This window comes from Patiria miniata, unplaced genomic scaffold (genome assembly GCF_015706575.1).
Source record: "Patiria miniata isolate m_02_andy unplaced genomic scaffold, ASM1570657v1 HiC_scaffold_10, whole genome shotgun sequence".
NCBI lineage: Eukaryota > Metazoa > Echinodermata > Asteroidea > Valvatida > Asterinidae > Patiria > Patiria miniata.
Window position 1 is genome coordinate 19,895,464 of NW_024037048.1, and position 19,791 is coordinate 19,915,254.

The window sequence follows — 19,791 nt, forward strand, 5'->3', positions numbered from 1 at the left end:
CAGTACTGCATCAATCAACCATGCCAAAAGAATTAAAGAAACATGTGGCATGAAGCGGGAACTAGTCTCAATTTACTACACATTTCTCCGTAGTCAAGCCACCAGACTATTGACACTGAATGAAGAGGTCAGTCTTTTCAAATAGTTGGACCATATGGTCATGATGGTTGGACATGTACCAGTCTAGTATTTAGTCCCATTTTGAAATCACTTGACTTCCCTCTCATGTGCAAAATATTGAAGAAAAATCTCCTTTAAAAATTGAATTGAGTATCCAAACTTGGTTGGTGAAATACTGAGGACATTTTCTTTGCCCGTTTTGTTTTGCACGTTTCAGAGCACTCCAGAGCCCTGTCTGCTGTAAGTGTAACTTAGCCCTAGTCCTAGCCCAGGTTGGACTCTGTTGTGTACACGCAACGGAGTCCAGGGTATGAATCTCTCCTGCCATAGCAAAAAAAAGTTTTAACACATTTAGTATTAGCAAATATTGCTTGAGATTATTTATGCTTATTGAATTCTTCTCATTGTCTTTGGGTAATGTATTTTTTTTTTTTCATTAGAGAATTGACGTGGCAGGTCACACAGTGGATGATTTGGTGAATAAGACAATAGAATACCTTCAGCCCAATCCAGGTAAGAACCAAAATTGCAACATCGTTGACGCTAACCTTCCCAAATCCTCCAAAATCCTATTTGCAAAATGTAGGCTTTTGCAGGATTGAGGCTATATGGCAAAAAGTGTGCCTGATTTATGAGGATGCACTGTGTCAAGGTCTTGGGCCGGATCTTGTGTTGTTCCCTGAGCTCAGGGAACCAGACTAGCTGGCTTGCATCCATTCACGGATGTGTAACCGCTTGCAAAAAAAATGTGGACTAAATAAATTGGGTAAATTGGGGCACTATTTGGACAAATCAATTTCTTCCTATGATGGTCAGCCGACCATCTTTTGAAATCAATACAAAATTCCACTTTTCTTAAAAATGACAGCACACCAGGTGCCATGATTTCACAGGATGTCTGAGACTGTCATTCACCTATAGTCAAGTAAAGTATTTCATAATAATTTGGTAGTTTTGTTTGTTGATGTTTGCAAATGTCGTATATTACCTTTAATTGTAACCTTTGGAATAATTACGTTTGGGGTGACTATAGAACACCGGTTTGAATCGGGTCTAAGTATTCACTTCAAACAAACCAAATAGAGATAGATCTTCTATTTGTGTGCTGACCCTAATCAATCGTCTTTCCTGAACAGTCTCCAGAGCCATGAGCAAAGTCCGTGGTCAGAACAAGGGAGGAACCAAGCCTCAACAACCCGTAGGATTCCTGGGAGAAGTCATGCTGAAGAAAGGCAGAGAATTAGGAGAAGATTCAACGTTTGGTGAGCAAGCTTCAAGATGTATTCTCTTTCCTTCTGTGGTAGACTGATCATAAAGCTCTCAAAAAGGTGCTCTAATCAGTGTTCCAATCCACCAACATAGTACCATGAGTATTGTGTAATTTATGTAGTGCCCAGCACTTCAGATATATGCAAGGCCAAGTAAAGAAATAAACCAGTTTCTCGTAGCTGCCCGCTGCCTTTTTTGCACCCACTTTTTATTTTTTTATTTTTTTTTATTTATAAATGCATACATAAATTTGCAATATTCAGGTGAGTCAAAAAAGACGAAACCCAAATGGCAGGACCAATTTTTGAATAAAGTTTTGCCTGTAGCACTTTCCAAATCTAGGATATGAAAGCCCAATCAATGGGCTTTGTTTTAGCACAAGAATCATTCAAATCACTCATGTACTTTTCAAGTTACGGAATTTTCAACACAAACACTGTTTTAAAAGTTCTGTCCATGGATCACAAAAAGGTTAGTGTTCTTTCAGTAAAATGAAAACAATTGCATCCCTGTGAGAATTGTTTTCATTTTGCTGCAAGAACACTTCCTATTTTTGTGATGTGTGGACAGAACTTTAAAACGGTGGTTGTGTTCAAAATTTCGTAACTTAAAAAGTACATGAGTGATTTGAATGATTTTTGTACTAAAAGAAAGTTTACTAACTGGGCTTTCATATCCTAGATTTTGAAAGTGCTACAGGAAAAACTTCATTCAAAAGTTGGTCCAGCCGTTTGGGTTTCGGTTTTTTTTACTCGCCCTTTATTTGGCAAATGTGTCAGTTGTCTGTTTATTTGTTTCCAACAATATTGTAGCTACATGTACTAGTACAGCAGATAGGCGATGGGATTGTGCCTTTGATGATACAAGCATGGCATTTGGCACACAGTCAGAGTATGTCACGAGAAAGATATTTGGCCATAGGGCCATCGCAGATTTGTCCTTTGAACAAATATAGACAAATCCAATGGCAGCCATTTTCTGCGGTGGCACAATGTTTGCGCGAGTCGCACTCAGGTAGGGGGCGTGCTCTAGGCTTCTTCGACCAATAAGAATACCAAAATGCGCGCGCGCCTCCTCTTTAAGAACGCGTTCAGTATGCGTGTGAGCGAGACACCACCGCAGTAAAAACCTGCTAATTCTGGTCGCCAGATTCCACTATAGGTAGTAAAATGACCAATGGCAGCCATTTTGAAAATTTTGAATATTGCTTGTTAACTAGATTTTTTCAAAGGACAAATCTGTGATGACCCTTTTATAAGACATACTCTGACTGTGTGCCAAATGCCATGCTTGTATCATCAACTTTAGGCACAATTCTCCCAAATATTTCCGCTGAATAATGCATTTCACAGACCATCCCAGCTCCCGTGGTAAACATAGCCCAGCTGTTCTCATTTTGGTGGAAACATCAGAACAATAAAATCTTGCCTTTTGTTTTTTTGGATACAGGTACGGCGATGGTCGAGCGAATTGCTGAGGCAACTTTCTGAAGTCAAGGACGCCTTTGATCTGAACGTCAGACAGAACTTCCTGGATCCCCTGGATCATCTCAAGAACAAAGATCTGAAGGAGATCAACGTGAGTTCCATCTTACAAAATCTAACATCACCCATTATCTGGTTGATTCTGATAGAATCAGGACTGTGTTGCACAGCCACGTTCCGGGAAATTCAAGCACAAATTAGGGAAAATGGAAAAGCATAAAGCCACGTCAGAATGAAGTGGCTACGGCTAATACATTAGTTGCACCTATTGAAGCAGATGAAGCCACTTCCCATGTGGGCTAGTGTTAGTCGTAGCCATGTCATTCAGACATGGCTTATATGCTCACTAACAGAAGGGTTAACCAGGGTTACTGGAAATTACATTCTCATACAGCGTAATCCGGCAAACAAAGTTAAAAGCCATTTTTGAGGTCGCGCCACGACTACGTGCACGCGTTCTTAAAGACGAGGCTCGCAAATGTTTTGGTCGAAGGAGTCCGGAGTGCGCGATTCACGTGAGCCTAGTGCCTCCGCATTTATTCTGAGTTATCCTGTTCACAGACAAACCAAGGCCGATGAAAACATGTACCTCATGGTGGAGGTAAAAAAAAGCAGACAGGAAACCGTTTTTTTTTTAACTCTGTCTAATAATGCATTTCATAGACCATGCATTTCATAGACAATCTCAGCTCCCAGGGTATACTTAGCACAGCTGTTTAGTTTTGGTGGAAACAACAGAACAATAAAATGTTGTTTTTTATAGGTATCATTAAAAAAAAAATTGTTTTGGTTATTTTTTGGATACAGCTACGGCGATGGTCGAGATAGGAGAATCACTGAGGCAACTTTCTGAAGTCAAGGGCGCCTTCGATCTGAACGTCAGACAGAACTTCTTGGATCCCCTGGATCATCTCAAGAACAAAGATCTGAAAGAGATCAACGTGAGTTCCATCTTACAGAATCTGACAGAATTTGGTTGATTTTGATAGAAGCAGGACTGTGTTGCACAGCCACCTGCGGGGAAATTTAGGCACAAATTGTGGCCAATCTGGAAAAAAATTGATACAAGACAAGTGATCGATTACTGGTTGATTTGGGTTGTAACTTATGCCTGCGTACTTTGGGTCATTCGATAAATTTGGGGTCCACTTTTTTCCTGTCCCTGTTACATCTGACATCTGTGATTTTATAATTCTGATGCACTCCTTAATGCAGTCGTCCTCCAAGGGTGATTATGAATAGCAAACTACCTACACAACGAATACAAAATTGTTTAAAGTCATTCTTAACCCTAACTCCCTGGGCATTTTTGCGATGATGATGCAAAATCCTCCAACTGCCTCCATGTCAAAATTGCATGCAGCCTCAATCCTGCAAAATCCTTCATTATTTCTTGAATGTGATCCGTGGAAGAATGATCACTGCCTCAATCCTACAAAATCCTCCAGCAATCACTGTCAATATGTTGAGGCAGAGCCAGTGACATCCTGGAGCAGTGCGGAGGACTTCAAGTATAACACAGCTGAGCATCAACAAACACAAGGCCCGGCCCAATACCTTGACACAGTGCATCCTCCAAACTTAGTTACACATTTTTGCCAAACAGCCTCAATCCTGCAAAATCCTCCATTTTGCAAAAAGAATTTTGGAGGATTTGGGAAGGTTAGGGTTAATGCAGTCGTCCACCAAGAGTGATTATGTGATGCAGACAACCTACCCAACAAATTGTTGAAGTCATTCTTAATGATACGGCAAATGACATGTTCAGAGATAACAGGAACTCGAAAATTGTCACACTTTGACCCATAATTTATATAAGGTGCCTTACAGCAATGTGCAAATGTCTCTTGTCAAACAATACATTAACTTTCTCCCTAATGTTTCATTTCTACAGCACCATCGGAAGAAGTTACAGGGGCGACGTCTTGACTTTGACTACAAAAAGAAGAAGCAAGCAAAAGGTAGGCGACACTGAGATTATCTCAACTCCATCATATTCAAATCATCTTTCATTAATAAAATCATAACTTTAACAAAAATAAACCATCAGACTTCCAAAGTGTTATTGTTAACCTGACACTAAATTTATCATTATTAATTGTCATAGAGTGTGTCCCAAAAAAGTGTCTGTAGAAAAAAAGTCTGATGTGGTTTGGGATTGGAATCATTTGCCCTTGAGCATTAAACCGAGGTCTTGCCGTGATGACTGATAGCCAGGCAAATGATTCCAATCCCAATTGCAGCCCTTTTCACAACATGCAGGATTTTACACAGCTTACTTAACACAGCACTGAATTGATTAAGGCAAGGAACTTGGTCACAGTGTCCCAAAATGTTGTTGTGATCAATTGACAAGTGTGCAGTGATGCGTGACTGAAATTAAATAAAACTCATCGGGGTTGAGGCCAAGGCTAAGGAGTATCTGCACAATCAAACTTTTTCAAAATGGACTTCATGGTTTTGTATTTTTTTCAAAAATAGTCAGACGGACATTTATTTTGGACATACTGTATAATGCGTATAATATTTGTTTGCACTAAAAGAAAAACAAAAATTGCATTTAAAATACTGTTCCTTGCAAGTTTTCAAGTATGCTTTAGATTTTTTTGAACTTAGTTTAGACAATCGAGAAAAAGTTTGAACTTTGTGTGTCAACCATATTCACTTAGCGGCAAATATGATCTGCCAAATATTGTTTCCAAAAGTGGATATTGTCATCGGGAACTGAACTTTGTTACTTTGATCGATAGGCCTAACTGTCTCTAATAGAAGAGTTTAATCATGAAATCCTGTAAATTGACGTCGCTATGAAGGAATTTTCAACACCTTTGATTTCAACATCATTTTTTTTTTACCACTCACTGTATTAATGTTTTACTTTCATTTGTCACTGTGCATCATCTACATACTCATCAGCATTAGCAGGTTTGGTCGGTATGTCAATAGTCTAGTTCCTAGACTCGTCATGAATGGTCCTTTATTTTGCTTAGCACCCATAGTATACACCCATAGCTCAGTACACTTTTGAACTAACAATAAGCGAAATTGTCTGTGAGTTTCAAAAATGAGAATAGATAGTGTTGTTGACCTTTGTTAATGCACAATATTACCTTGTACTTTCCCTACAACAATATTGTGAATGTGTGTATGTAGAATGCTACATGCTTAAGATTTACAACTGTGATAAATGTCCATGTAATAGATTAACCTCAGTCCACATGTACGTGCAGGCTTTTAAGTATTCCTACTTTTCCTAGATATTTTTTTTTTTACCGTGCTCCATTTTTTCCTACTTTTTTCTTGATTTTTGTCCCACAACTCTGAAGAAATTTAATCTCATTGAAAACTTTCATGGCAGTGTTACACACTGTCAAATCACACAATGAAGGGCTTGGGCGCAGGAGTACTGCAACTGTACTTCCACGAGCTTAGTTGAGGATGGAGCACAAGTGTTGTGAGTACAGAACATGCCAAATGAGGCTTATGATGCTGTGGGCATGGGCGAGCATCAACGAAAACTACCCCAGAAAGCCCACTACAGTCCTACTTTTATCCTGAGTCTGTCCTCCAAAATCCGACTTTTGTCCTGTTGGTTTTTGTAAATTTTGACCTTACTTTTCTCCTACTTCTTCACCTGGGTCTGCTTGAAAGCCTGTACGTGTATCGTACTATCATGACGTTCTATTTTGAAGTGTGTTTTAAATCAAATTAGGTTAACTGCCCTTCAACGACGTTTAAACACTGTATACTCAGTGGGTAACACACCGAGTATACAGTGTTTAAACGTCAGTGAAGGGCAAAACCTAATTTGATTTATATCACCCCGATGCAAAATTCCATCTTATAAAAGTGTGTTTTAGTTAGTTAACCAGCTACATGTCCCTAATAAAGGTCTACCCCTTCAGGATTGGTCTAGACAGCCTCGGGATAAAAAAACGACCAAACTGAATACAAAGGAATCCAACGGCTGCTTAGATTAATGGTCTCCATGCGCAAACAGGAGAGGGAGCTATTTGATCACTTTCGATAGTCCAGTGGATGGGGCACACTACGTATAGCACATGGTACCCTGACTACTTTCATTCCCAATATGCACAAAGCCATAGCGTCTTCCTGTGACGTCAGGCGTCGTTGGCAATGCGTTCAAATGTCTCTCCCAGTCGTCTCTCCGACCCCAACTCTCCCTTTCTTACCGTTGAGGGGGTACTTGTGCGAAGAGCCCATTGGTCTATTATCCTATGATGACATCATGTTTCTATTTTTACTTTCCATGTACCCGTAAAAACGTTTTCGTCGGTTCCTCTCAGCAGCAGGTGGTATGTCAACACCGATTTTGTAGCGTAGCATTTCGTAGAAAATATTGTGGTGAAATAGATCAGAATTAATTGAGGATTCAGAAAATACAGATAAGGCCAAAAATCTGTGTGTCCGTCATGCGTAGTGCGCACTGCCTGATGTGTAAAAATCAGTTGTTTGATAAGCAATGTGCATACATACATAGGTCCATGTACCTGTATTGCGCATTGCGCTATCCCTGCTGTGTTAAGACCAGTCATTGTGGGAATATGAGCTTTTACGTCGGTCAAGTGTGCCGAGAAATATGTACTCGTGGATTTTCAGAGTACGCATCGCAGATACGCAACTGGTATGCAAAACGCAATACGCACATCAAAAACGGACACATGGATTGTCAGCCTAAAGCCTATCAAATTTGGCCAGCAGTCTGGGCTATAGAGTAGGCAGTAGTGCTATATATTTGTAGATTTCGCCGTGGGTGCAGAGTCGAAAATGAAGGGAAAAGGAAAAAGTGTAAAGCCACGTCAGAATGAAGTGGCTACGGCTAATACATTAGTTGCACCTATGGAAGCAGATGAAGCCACTTCCCATGTGGGCTAGTGTTAGTCGTAGCCATGTCATTCAGACATGGCTTATGCTCACTAACAGAAGGGTTAACCAGGGTTACTGGAAATTACATTCTCATATACAGTGGAACGTTGCTATACCAAACACCGCTATTTTGAAATATATTATCCCAGATTTCTAAAGCTCGGTAGTCATTTTTTTTGAAAATCAAAACTGGATTAGAGTTCACTTTGTCATTTTGCAGTTTTGGTTTTGTTTTGGTTTTGATGCTAGCTTGTGCATGTTACTTCCTTTATTTTGTTTGGCATTTCACGGGAACGTCCTCATGAAACTTGCATGTTTTGTTTTTAAACATCCTGCTTGGAACACTAACAGCATGTCATAGAACAAACGTAGCCAGCATTTTCACTTTGCCTGCATGTTTAAGCCAGCTGCTATGTTTTCTTGATTGGAGATTATCATTCCATTTTCATTTCATTTTTTTTCAGTTTATTTTAAGCACATCCAAATCAAGCAACAGTCCAAAGACCAAAAATGTCTGTTTTACTGGGTGATGAAATACGACAATTTATGTTATCAATAAAACCTAAACAATATTCAAAAAGAAAAGAAAATTGCTTTGGAAGATGATCAGATTGACCCCAAAATGGTAAACTTTAAGAGTGCTTTTAGTTTTAACATCAAAAGACATATTGTGTTACAAGTTTTAGAATGTAATTTGTAACTGTTGTAAATTATTGTCTACTAAAGAAGGACAATTACTGGCAAAGAGTTAATGTCGGTTGTAGTTGATTCTGTCAGAAATAACATGAATTTGTATATATGGAGGTATCATGAATATTCATTACATCTCATACATATTTATGAGCCTGTTTGCGCATTTTGTTGGTCAATATTCAATTGCATTGATGAAAAAAATTGACCCAAATCATTTTTGCGTGGACTCAAACTTGGAAAAGTGTAGATAAGTGACTTTTCCGAGGACGAAATTGAGAATGTCTAAGTGTTAAATATGTGTGAGTTGTAATAAGTACGGAACTTTGTTATGCAGCTGATTTCACAAAACAGTGCGTAACTTACGCCATGCGTAGGACTTACACGCAACAAACTTATTGCGCGGCCACGCAATGAACTTACGATCGATTTCACGAAAGTTGACGTTCATGGGCCACGTTTTAAACAATCTAAACATCTTGGACGAGGATAATAACAGCATTTCATGGAAGAAATGTTTGTGTATGATTTGTTCGTTCGTGAAGCAGTTGTTGAATCACTTCCGCCCGCCATTTTGGAAAAAAAACCTGGATTAATACAAAAAAATCTTAAAAAGCAATCAAATTTAATAGACGAATGAAGTATACAAAATGTAGCTCCATGGAATGCCATTGGAAGCTATTGAGCTGAGTGAGAATTACAGATTACACACAGGCATTCAAATACAAATGACATTTCAATCATTTGAGTCAAGACTGAAACAGTATTTTTACTGTCAGATTTTGTGTTTCGATTACGAGGAACAAGTCCACTCTTTTTTTCTGAAATATTGATGGCGATTTTTGTCCGTTTTTCCATTCATTCATGGAGGTGGGAAAACGTTTATGTTTCATGGTATTTAATGGGTATTTATTTGTTTGTAGAATGATAATTATCAGTGGTGGACAACTGAATGTTGGATCATTGTATCAAAATATTCATTACTTGGGAATAGAGTATGCAAATTACGTGAAATTTTCACAGTTACTAGTCAATAACAAGTACTTTACCCCTATTTATATTAAACAGAGCGAGCCACATATTTTTTGAAATATGTTTCTAATTTGGTCACTTTTTTTATGACTCATTGTGTACATGGTGATGGAGTAACTCTAACTCCCTAGCATGATGTACCAGGAACCATACCCATCCTGGCAAATTCCAACACCATATGGGAAACTGCTCACACATATTTCTGACTTTGATTCTGGAGGTGTGCCAACCCAATGTAAAAGACTGTCAGTTTAAGGGTACTGTACCCATCCTGACGGATTCCCACTAAACATGCCGTTGGGGTTTGATGGTTGAGTTCTGTTAGGGTTAATGCATGCTTGCATGATGCAGCAATTATACTACATTTCCACACCAGGAAAATACTGGCATCTTGGATAATTCTGAGCCAATATTTCTGACTTTTGTTCTCATCAATCTTGTTTTTGTTTGTGTTGCAGGAAGCACAATTCCTGAAGAAGAAATCCAGTTTGCAGAAGAGAAGTTTCACGAATCTCAGGAGCTTGCTGAGAACGGGATGAGGAACCTCCTTGAGAGTGATGTAAGTACCTGACAAATCGGAGCAAAGATGAGCCAAGATGCACTAGAGCATCTTACTACTCAATCAGATACCACTCATTGAGTCTCAAGAACAAGTTTTCACTTTATATTTCTGCACATTTATTTTGATATTTCTCTCAGTTCAACCATGGAAGAATAATTTATACCGATATTGTATGGGTGAAGAGATTGACGGTTTCCTTTTTAATTCTGTTGTGTAAGATATTCTTTAAATTGCCATGTAATTTAATTGTTTTAATGCAATCCTTGAAAATGCACCTTGTTTTCTTTAACAGGTTGAGCAGGTGTTACAGCTTCAAGCGTTAGCCGAGGCACAGCTAGAATACCACAAACAGTCTGCGGAGGTCTTGGAAAGCCTTCTGTCAACACTCAATGAAAGGTATGCCAACAGGGGAAATCTGCCCCCCCCCCCACTCACAAGTGTCCATGTTTGATAATCAAAAAAAAAAACGAAGAGAAGTAGGGGTTACTTTTTTTCTAAATCGATGCTTCTCGTCATCAACGGATTTGTGAAACTTAAATCAGAAAGAAATATAAAAGGTTAAACAACCCTAACATCAGAGGTCCAGAACATACACCCCACCCACCCCATCCCCCCATCCCTCCATCCCCACCCCCACCCACACCCCCACCCCCTCACCTTCTAAAATTTGTATCCTTGTGGAGACGTTTCTTTGTTCTCGTGTAGTAAAGTGTTCGATTTTGAAAGTGAAGTTTCAAAACGCTCTTATTTTAACCAAAATGAGTTTCCTTGGCTGAAATTTGGACTTGATATCCCTTTTCTCAAACTCTTCCATTTGCGACAGATCAACCACACCCCCACCTACACCCCACATCCCCACCTACACCCTTGACTTGTGATGACTTTTCTTGTGCTGGACTTGTGATGGACTTGTGATTGACTTGGGATTGACTTGTGATGGACTTGTGATGGACTTGTCATTGACTTGTGATTGACTTGTGATGGACTTGTGATGACTTGTGATGGACTTGGGATGGACTTGTGATGGCCTTGTGACTGACTTGTGATTGACTTGTGATGGACTTGTCATTGACTTGTGATGACTTGTGACTGACTTGTGATTGACTTGTGATGGACTTGTCATTGACTTGTGACGACTTGTGATGACTTGTGATTGACTTGTGATGGCCTTGTGATGGCCTTGTGATGGACTTGTCATTGACTTGTGATGGCCTTGTGATGGCCTTGTGATGACTTGTGATGACTTGTGATTGACTTGTGATGACTTGTGACTGACTTGTGATGGACTTGTCATTGACTTGTGATGACTTGTCATTGACTTGTGATGACTTGTGATTGACTTGTGATGACTTGTGATGACTTGTGATTGACTTGTGATGACTTGTGATGGCCTTGCGATGGCCTTGTGACTGACTGACTATAATACCCAAACTTGTCAGTTACCATCCTTCTCAATGTTCTGTGATGCTTTCCAGGGTTGAGGAGGCAGGCAGTCGACCCAAATCAGAACGCAAACCCAGAAGTACTTTCAACTCTTACTCCACGAAGAGAGACTCCAGTGACGGAGACGACACCGACGCGTACCCGTCAACGGTGGATTACAACGCACCAGGTAAGTCAACAGGGATCTCATGCTCCAGCTCAGCACACAGTTTGCTTAAGGTTGCAGGCCAGTAAATAGGCCCCAAATTGCCTTCCCTGGCCAAATCACCATTTGAATGTCCTCAATTTGTTTGCTACATGTATTGGAGCATTTTGTGGGCCGTGAACTTGAGGGTTTGTAAAACAAGAAGGGTCCATGCCGTGATGAGGACGAAATTTGGATGAAATTACCGTAGTCCCTAAATTTGCTCTATTTTGCAATGGAGCATAGGCATCGTTTTCAAAATGGCGATGGACTTCAGGACTACTTTCAGGGGTAATCATCTTTGGATGGAATTTTCTCCCAAAACTCATTGGATTACCCACCGAAACTTGATGAAATGAAAGATGATGAAATGAGCTTTAATTTGATGTGTGCCTCAAGCACCTTTAGAGACGTGTGAGTATTTGTCCTGATCTTTAGAAGTGGAAGTATTTATCACTGAGGTTTATGGCAGTTTATTCGCTGGTTTGCAACCTATAGGCTTTCAAACCGGACAGAAAATATTGCTCAGTAAAAACAGGTCACCAACTAACCATCTGTCAACTGTCATGTGAATATTAGTTGTAACTGGTACCTTGCAAATTTGTGCAAACTGAATAAATTTGCTATTTTCAACTGATTGTGTGATATTTATTTCCAATTTCTCAGTACCTGTAACAGCAACGAAGGAACGCTGCAAGGCACTGTACGACTTTGAGGCAGAAAACGAGGGCGAACTGGGGTTTCAGGAGGGCGACATCATCAGCATCGTCAGTAAGATCGACGAGAATTGGATCGATGGAGAGTTAAACGGTCACACGGGATACTTCCCGGCTAACTACGTGGAAATTATCTAACCGGTTTAATCATGGTAGGTGGTAGCGTTACTTATAGTGTTGCAGTTTGTACTTTGTCATCGTGTGGTTGAGTATGAGCGTGAGTTCTTCGCGATGAGTACACGCACAAGTACTTTGTCATCCTGAGTTTGAGTACGAGTACGTTGCCATGGGCACAAGGACACATTGAAGTACTTTGTCATCATGAATTCAAATACAAAGACGAGTACTTTGCCTTGAGTACTAGTACGAGTACGCATATTCTGGCATGACAAGTATGAGTATGAGTACTTTGTCTGAGTATGAGTCATTTCTATCAGTATGAGTACTACAATACTGGTTACTCACAATGGAACTCTGTGTACAGTGAACAGATACATTGAATAGCGCCCTCTGGAGAGTGGTCCTATGTATATCAGCATAATGTCAATTGTGTACTTTTTTTTTTTTTTTTTTAATTCCATCATATTAAGCTATGTATTTCCATAGACGAGATCTCTTAAATGTTAGTTCTTTGTAAGCCTTGGCAGTCTGGTGTTTCTTTCTTGAAACAACTAAGAATATGTCTTCCCTTTGATTAAATACCAAAATTATTGGTCTGTTGGTATTTAAAAGGAGGAATTTTATAACTTGGAACTCTTGAAAAGTTCCCCAGATTCAGTGAATTCCAAATGATGTGGCTATGGCTAGGAAGTACAGGAGTTTATGGGAAGTGACCTCAGCCGCTTTCCATAGACGTGGCTACGGCTAGGAAGTACAGGAGTCTATGGGAAGTGACCTCAGCCGCTTTCCATAGACGTGGCTACGGCTAGGAAGTACAGGAGTCTATGGGAAGTGACCTCAGCCGCTTTCCATAGACGTGGCTACGGCTAGGAAGTACAGGAGTCTATGGGAAGTGACCTCAGCCGCTTTCCATAGACGTGGCTACGGCTAGGAAGTACAGGAGTCTATGGGAAGTGACCTCCGCCGCTTTCCATAGACGTGTGTGATTGCAAGCCGTAGTCAAGTAATTTGAACCCAGCCTTGGTCAAGGCTTGCTCAAGAGTAGTCTGGTACCGTTTGCAGCACAATGGGGAAAATACTAGGTTGCCATCAGGAACTAGCATTTCCATTGACATGTAATTTGTTTGATACAGAACAAGGATAGCCGTGTCTGACTTACTCAGCTATGGCTCATGTGTAATATCAAGCCGTAGTCGTAGCCCAGTAATTCAGACATGGCTAATTATTCCAATTTTAAAGACGCTCCATAACACACAGGAACTGAACAATTTAAGAATAATTTCTTGATATTGTAATTCATTATATCATAATGATACAAATACCGAATGTTACATTACTTGAATATTATGTATAAATGGAGCTAAAATAATTCTTGCGTACCTTTTATCTATTTTATAACGGAAATCTTAACAAGCAACTGATCATTGTGGTGTTTTTTTTTTTTTCAATCGTAGAGAAAATTAGAATTGTTTTCTGTTTCGGTAGACGTAGTTTATGTATCATATATAAATAAATAACCTATTTTTGTACAGAACTTAGCTGTGGAGAATGGTTCACACTACAATGTCTGATAGGGAAAAGAGTGGGAAAGTTATCATAGATGTCCAGATTTCAGAGATTATAGAGCAAACTTTTGTGTCGACTAGACAGGGTTGAACTTTGGGCATTTTATTTGAGAGTTGCCAGTTCAATCTTGCATTGATATGTTTGTCTTAATAAGAAAAGTACTTTATATTTTGGGTTGAAGCTAAAACTGTCTCAAGTCGAGATTGATGGTCTTTATTTTACTAGTATCTTTTTTTGTTTACTTGTGTAGTTATATCCCTGAACTTTATGTACAGTTGACACTCAATGTGTAAAGGCAGTAGGGAAATCAATCCCTATTTTTCCTTTCTGGATGGCATTTGTGAGAAAACGTGTTAAACCGGAGATTGAAACCCAAGGTAGTAGTAATGGTACGCTTTTGGAAAGAATGCAGTATCCAGACGCTACTTCTTTGGCTATGCACAAAGTCTATGGAGAGTCTAAGACCACTTTCTAACAAAATTGGACTCACGTTTCTCAGTCCCAGATTCATGTCTTTTGGACATTTTTGCAGTGACTGATTCATTGAGATAATATATGATGGAAAAATGACGTCAGGATGCAACATTCTTTCCCATATTTCTCTCGGAGTGAAATTTCTTCTTTTCTTTACACCTGAGACTCTGACAGAGAAAAATCTATTCAAACTTTTTTTTTCAATCTAAGTGTATTTTTTTTTCACTCTGAATGATCTGTTGCCTACTTTTAGTGGGCGACAGAGTGATTTGTCGAACTTAAAAGTAAGAATGTTTTTGCAGTTTTTCTGCAAGGTGTGCGTGTATAAGAGATCCCTAACTTGTAAGTTCCTAACAATTATGCATAACTACCCATGATGCATGTACCTTGATGTAAGTTCAGTCTGTCACAAGCCAATGTGGCCCATCAGGCTGGCATTTATCTCCAGTTTCAGTAGCATGAAACGAGAATATTTCTACTCCCCCTGGATGGGATGCCAGTCCATCGCAGGTTACTCCCCAGCTAATGCTGGAACCATTTATACTCCTGGGTGGAGAGAGGCAAGTGGGGTAAAGTGGCTTGCCCAAGGACACAGCATATTGCCAGCAGCTGGATTCAAACCCTAATGTGTCCTTCAACAAAAATCTGTTGAGATTTGGTGGGTTCCAATAATAATTTCAGTGACAGTTAAATCTTCTTTGTAAACATGTCCAATTTTTCATTCTCGAAGATTCATATAATTGTCAGCGCGGCTACGTAGTAAATAATTTTATACATGTGTACTTTACATGTATTGTCTCTTACATCAAAAATGTTACATAGTGACTTGAAACAATGAGATTCCAATGATTAGAAATTAATGTGTGGTCAACTAATTTTGAGTGTTTATGTTTCGTTTTAGTATTTTGTTGATACTTCTTTTTCATGTTTTTATTTATTTTTTTTCATTTGATGTGTCCCTAATATGAAAATGAAAATTAAGAAAAGGAATTGTCCCGATTTTGTTTTCATGTTGTACGTGGATTGGCTCGTCGCAATTTGACGCTGGTTTTGGAGGACTGTGTAATCGCTAACACTGGTTCTCGACTTCCTAGTCAGTTCATTGGTCAACTGCACCCTGTTGGATTTGAATGGGTTTTGGAAGCACATGTAAAAATGCGAAGGTTTCAGAGAGAACCATCTGGAAACATTTTCATGTTGTTATTTTAATTATTGATTTTAATTTGTTGTATATTATTGGGTTTCTTCACTTGAAAATTGATTAAATTTTGTGAATCAATTCAAAGGAGAGAAATCCCTTTATGTTCTGAATTTCAAATCGTATTTAAGAATGGAAATAAATTCCTTTGTAAATGGTGATCGTGGATGTAGCAAACCGAGTCATTAAGCCGCGCCCACTGCCACGTGAGCATCAGCAACGCGTGACCCACTCAACCAATGCTGCAATGCGTGTTCAAGACGCGCGCATCGTACGCAAATGCACGCGTGTCAGACCACATTAAATCACGGCTGTGATTGGTCAGAATATCATGGGGCGGGGTTTAAGTGGATCAGTTTATTATTTTTGCTGGGTGGGATCGTTGCCTTCCAGTGAAATTGAAATAACCTACATGTATTTCCATTTATGAACGAAGGTCATAACCTCAGTTTGTTTATTTTAACACCAAATTCAAACTTGTGGAAAGTCCCAAGTTTCACTATTCCCGTTTTTACCCAAAATTATAAACAAAAGCAAATGCTAGGGGTTAAACTGATTCTTTTTTACTTAAACAAGGCCAATCAAATGAAATATCTGCAAACGAAAATAATGAACTTTCGGTGAGACGACCAGCGTAAATCAACACAAAAATACTTAATTTCTACACTTAATTCTAAGATTAGAATTTATTTTACCGATTTATGTCAAAAACGGAGAAAAATCTGCCAAATTTAACTAAACTTAATTTTCTTTCAAGAGAGGGCGCGCTACACAAATAGTGGTCACCATCGTAAAGAATGTTCTGTCTTTAAACTGAAAGCAGGAATGCAACTTTCATAGTTCAAAAACAACACACTCGTTTTCCAGACGATAACTCAAGAAATGCGTGTTGCATTGAATCGATATTTCGTATTGTGATTAAAGGTAACATATATCACAAATCTGTTGAATTTGGAGTGGGATCGTCCGACAATAAAAACAATATAACCAAAATAATGTACTGGGGAAACATGGAGAAAATCCCGCCAATTTATGTCATTTTCATTTTTCTTTCACAAGAGGGCGCGCTATTGGTCACCACTGTACTGTGTACGTAAGTACAAAAGTATTGTCAACACGAAAAACCATGCCTCAACTTCATGACACAAAAACGCTCTCGGTTTGATGATTCCTCACTAAATTCAACAGATTTGTTCAATCATCTGTATGTTTAATCAATTTATTAAATGTCGATTTCATGCAAATATGTATTTCTTGAGTTATCTTCTGGAAACCGAGTTGTTTTTGTGTCATGAAAGTTGACTAAAATCTCCAGTTATTTGTAGCTAGCTAGTTCTTTAACACACTACATTTCCGGAGTATATTAATTATATTTTTGACGGTTTCTCTCCAAATTCGCAAGTGATGTGTTGTGTATGATAACTTATCAGGAGATTTGATTTCAGTCCAATACAACAAGCATTTCTTGAAAAGTCGTCTCAACAACGAGTGTGTTGTTTTTGTTCCATAAACATATTGACTCAAATTCGCCTTGTATTTTGCGCGCTTACATGCCACATTGTCTTGTGTATATTTTTATTATTGGTCAACAATTGATATCCAAATTCAAGAGATTTGATACATATATCAGGTTGAATCGTTATGCAATATTTCAAATTAATGCACCAAGTACTTCTTGAGTTATCTTCTCGAAACCGATTGCATTGCTTTTTGTCATGAAAGTTGACTCTAGATCGCCAGTATCTTGAGCGCTTTAACACACTACATTTCCGGAGAATATTAATTATATATTTTTTTGATTTTGAAAAAAATACTTGATTTTGGACAATGAGTCATCTTTAATGCCAAAACCCAGTTACTAGTCCTTATCATTTGTTTGTAAAACTGTACGCATGCAGTACTGACATGCGTGAAATGTTTTGGTTAAATATGATTGTTTTATTTTGTGTAACAAAATGCTCTGCAACTAGTTCGAGAATACCATAGTCAGTGATAACTCTGTGTTAAGTTAAATTCATATAGACTGTTACTTTGGAGTTGAAAGAAATAAAATTTTAACTGCTTTTCAGGAAACACTGTGTTATTTCCAAACTTGTCTCTCCCATAGTTTTGAATTTCTTGATCCAATCATGGAGGAATAAACAATATAAAAAAAGAATATTTTATATTTTTTATTCTATTTGATTCTGAAAACAACACTTCAATTTTTCTAACATAAGTTCAGTCAATTTATGTCTCGGGAATGTAAAAAAAAAAAAAGAAAGGGAAGAAAATTAAGTAACAATAAATTAATGTGGGACTCGAACCTGAGTCGCCTGATTGGGAGTCCGACGCCAGTCCACAAGACCATTAACGCGCTGAAATGCTCAACCAGTTCAACTTAATTATAAACGTAAGATAGGCTTATCGTGGCTTTTCACGTTGACGCCCATGCACGCTTAGACGTACATCGCAGCCTGACGATGTAAATCTGCTCGTTTGATTTTGAGTGTAGCTGTTCAAGTTGATCTAAATTTAATTGGAAAAGGATAAAGGGTGTCAACTGAACTAAAATCCTGAAATTCAATGAAATAAAACTCGTACAATCTTTGGTTTCAGTACGAAACACACGTGTTCAACGGATGCAGAGAAGCCTATTTCTTTTGTTAAATTCCTTTGTTGAATCTTGCGTTAACAATAAAATGTTTCCATTGAGGCGAAAGGATTAAACGCCGCGATCTTTTTTCACGCTTGAGTGCCTCTGAATGGGGAATATTGAAGCGGAAAATCACGAATTACAGCACTTAGGCAGCATTTTATCCCACATAATGATACTTTTTGGAGAGGAAATTGCATACTGAATACAACTGTATTTTCAAAATTCAAAAATTCGCCGTATTTAAAAAGTCAAGGTAATTTTTTAGGAAAAATTTCACCAAAACTTTCCTCATCCTAACGTAGGCGGCGCTATATATATTTAATTCTCGCACGTGCACCGTATTCAGAGTTGGCTAGAGCATTAGCGTGTGTATGGCATCGCAAGGGGATGGGGGCGGGGCTGGCTGCCTGTTTTGTATACATGTACAGTTTATAGCCCTTTTATTTAAAAAACATTTCTCCACTTACGACTTTCAATAAATATATTTCGCTTGGTCCCCCCCCCCATCTCACACGACAAAAAAAATCCCGCCTCCCTCTTGCTCATGTGTATACCGGGGCCCTTTTATTAATATCCTTATACGCGTCTCTTTTGTTCCATTAAAGTTGACTTTTATTCGGATTGCATTTTTTTCACTGACCTTAATTATCTATTGTTTTAGTTGTAGACCTATTCAACTTTTATTCGTGAGATAAATTGAAATTGTGATGCTAAAATAAGATTGGGTAAACGGGTGATACACCGATCGGGCGGCGGCTATCGCGCTAACAATGCGCGCACTGAGAATGAAATATATATAGCGCCGCCTACGATAGGATTAGGAAAGTTTTGGTGAAATTTTTCCAAAAAAATTTCGTCGACTTTTTAAATACGGCGAATTTTTGCATTTTAAAACTATAGATGTATTCAGTATGCAATTTCCTCTTCAAAAAGTATCATTATGTGGGATAAAGTGCTGCCTAAGTGCTGTAAATCGTGATTTTCCGCTTCAATATTCCCCATTCAGATGCACTCAAGCGTGAAAAAAGATCGCGGCGTTTAATCCTTTTCCCTCAATGGAAACATTTTATTGTTAACGCCAGATTCAACAAAGGAATTTAACAAAAGAAATAGGCTTCTCTGCATCCGTTGAACACGTGTGTTTCGTACTGAAACCAAGGATTGTAAGAGTTTTATTTCATTGAAGTCTACAATTTTAGTTCAGTTGACACCCCTCACCCTTTTTCAATTAAATTTAGATCAATTAGAACAGCTACACCAAAAATCTAACGAATGTTTTACATCTTCAGACTGTGTTTTACGTCTATAAGCATGCATGGGCGTCAACGTGAAAAGCCACGATAAGCCTATCTTACGGTATGATATAGCAGAACTGACGCTTTGTTTAAGTGCGACTATGGTCTGCTGG

The 19,791-nt window shown here is 38.7% G+C and overlaps 1 protein-coding gene across 1 annotated transcript; it reads left to right on the top strand.

The window, feature by feature from the left end:
- The first annotated feature begins 1,267 nt into the window (after nt 1–1,267).
- Nucleotides 1,268–12,630, top strand: LOC119739613 (endophilin-A1-like). Its single transcript, XM_038214596.1, has 7 exons — nt 1,268–1,382; nt 3,681–3,814; nt 4,768–4,834; nt 9,941–10,041; nt 10,337–10,440; nt 11,520–11,656; nt 12,338–12,630. Exons 1-7 carry the CDS (start codon nt 1,268–1,270, stop codon nt 12,523–12,525), a joined length of 846 nt encoding a protein of 281 aa, XP_038070524.1. The 3' UTR covers nt 12,526–12,630.
- Nucleotides 12,631–19,791: the final 7,161 nt, after the last annotated feature.

Bases quoted from the DNA above. Each gene is read 5' to 3' on its own strand.
- LOC119739613 (XM_038214596.1), top strand. From the start codon at position 1,268: ATGAGCAAAGTCCGTGGTCAGAACAAGGGAGGAACCAAGCCTCAACAA. The intron at 10,441-11,519 runs GTATGCCAACAG...GATGCTTTCCAG, and splicing joins CTGTCAACACTCAATGAAAG to GGTTGAGGAGGCAGGCAGTC. The intron at 11,657-12,337 runs GTAAGTCAACAG...CCAATTTCTCAG, and splicing joins GGTGGATTACAACGCACCAG to TACCTGTAACAGCAACGAAG.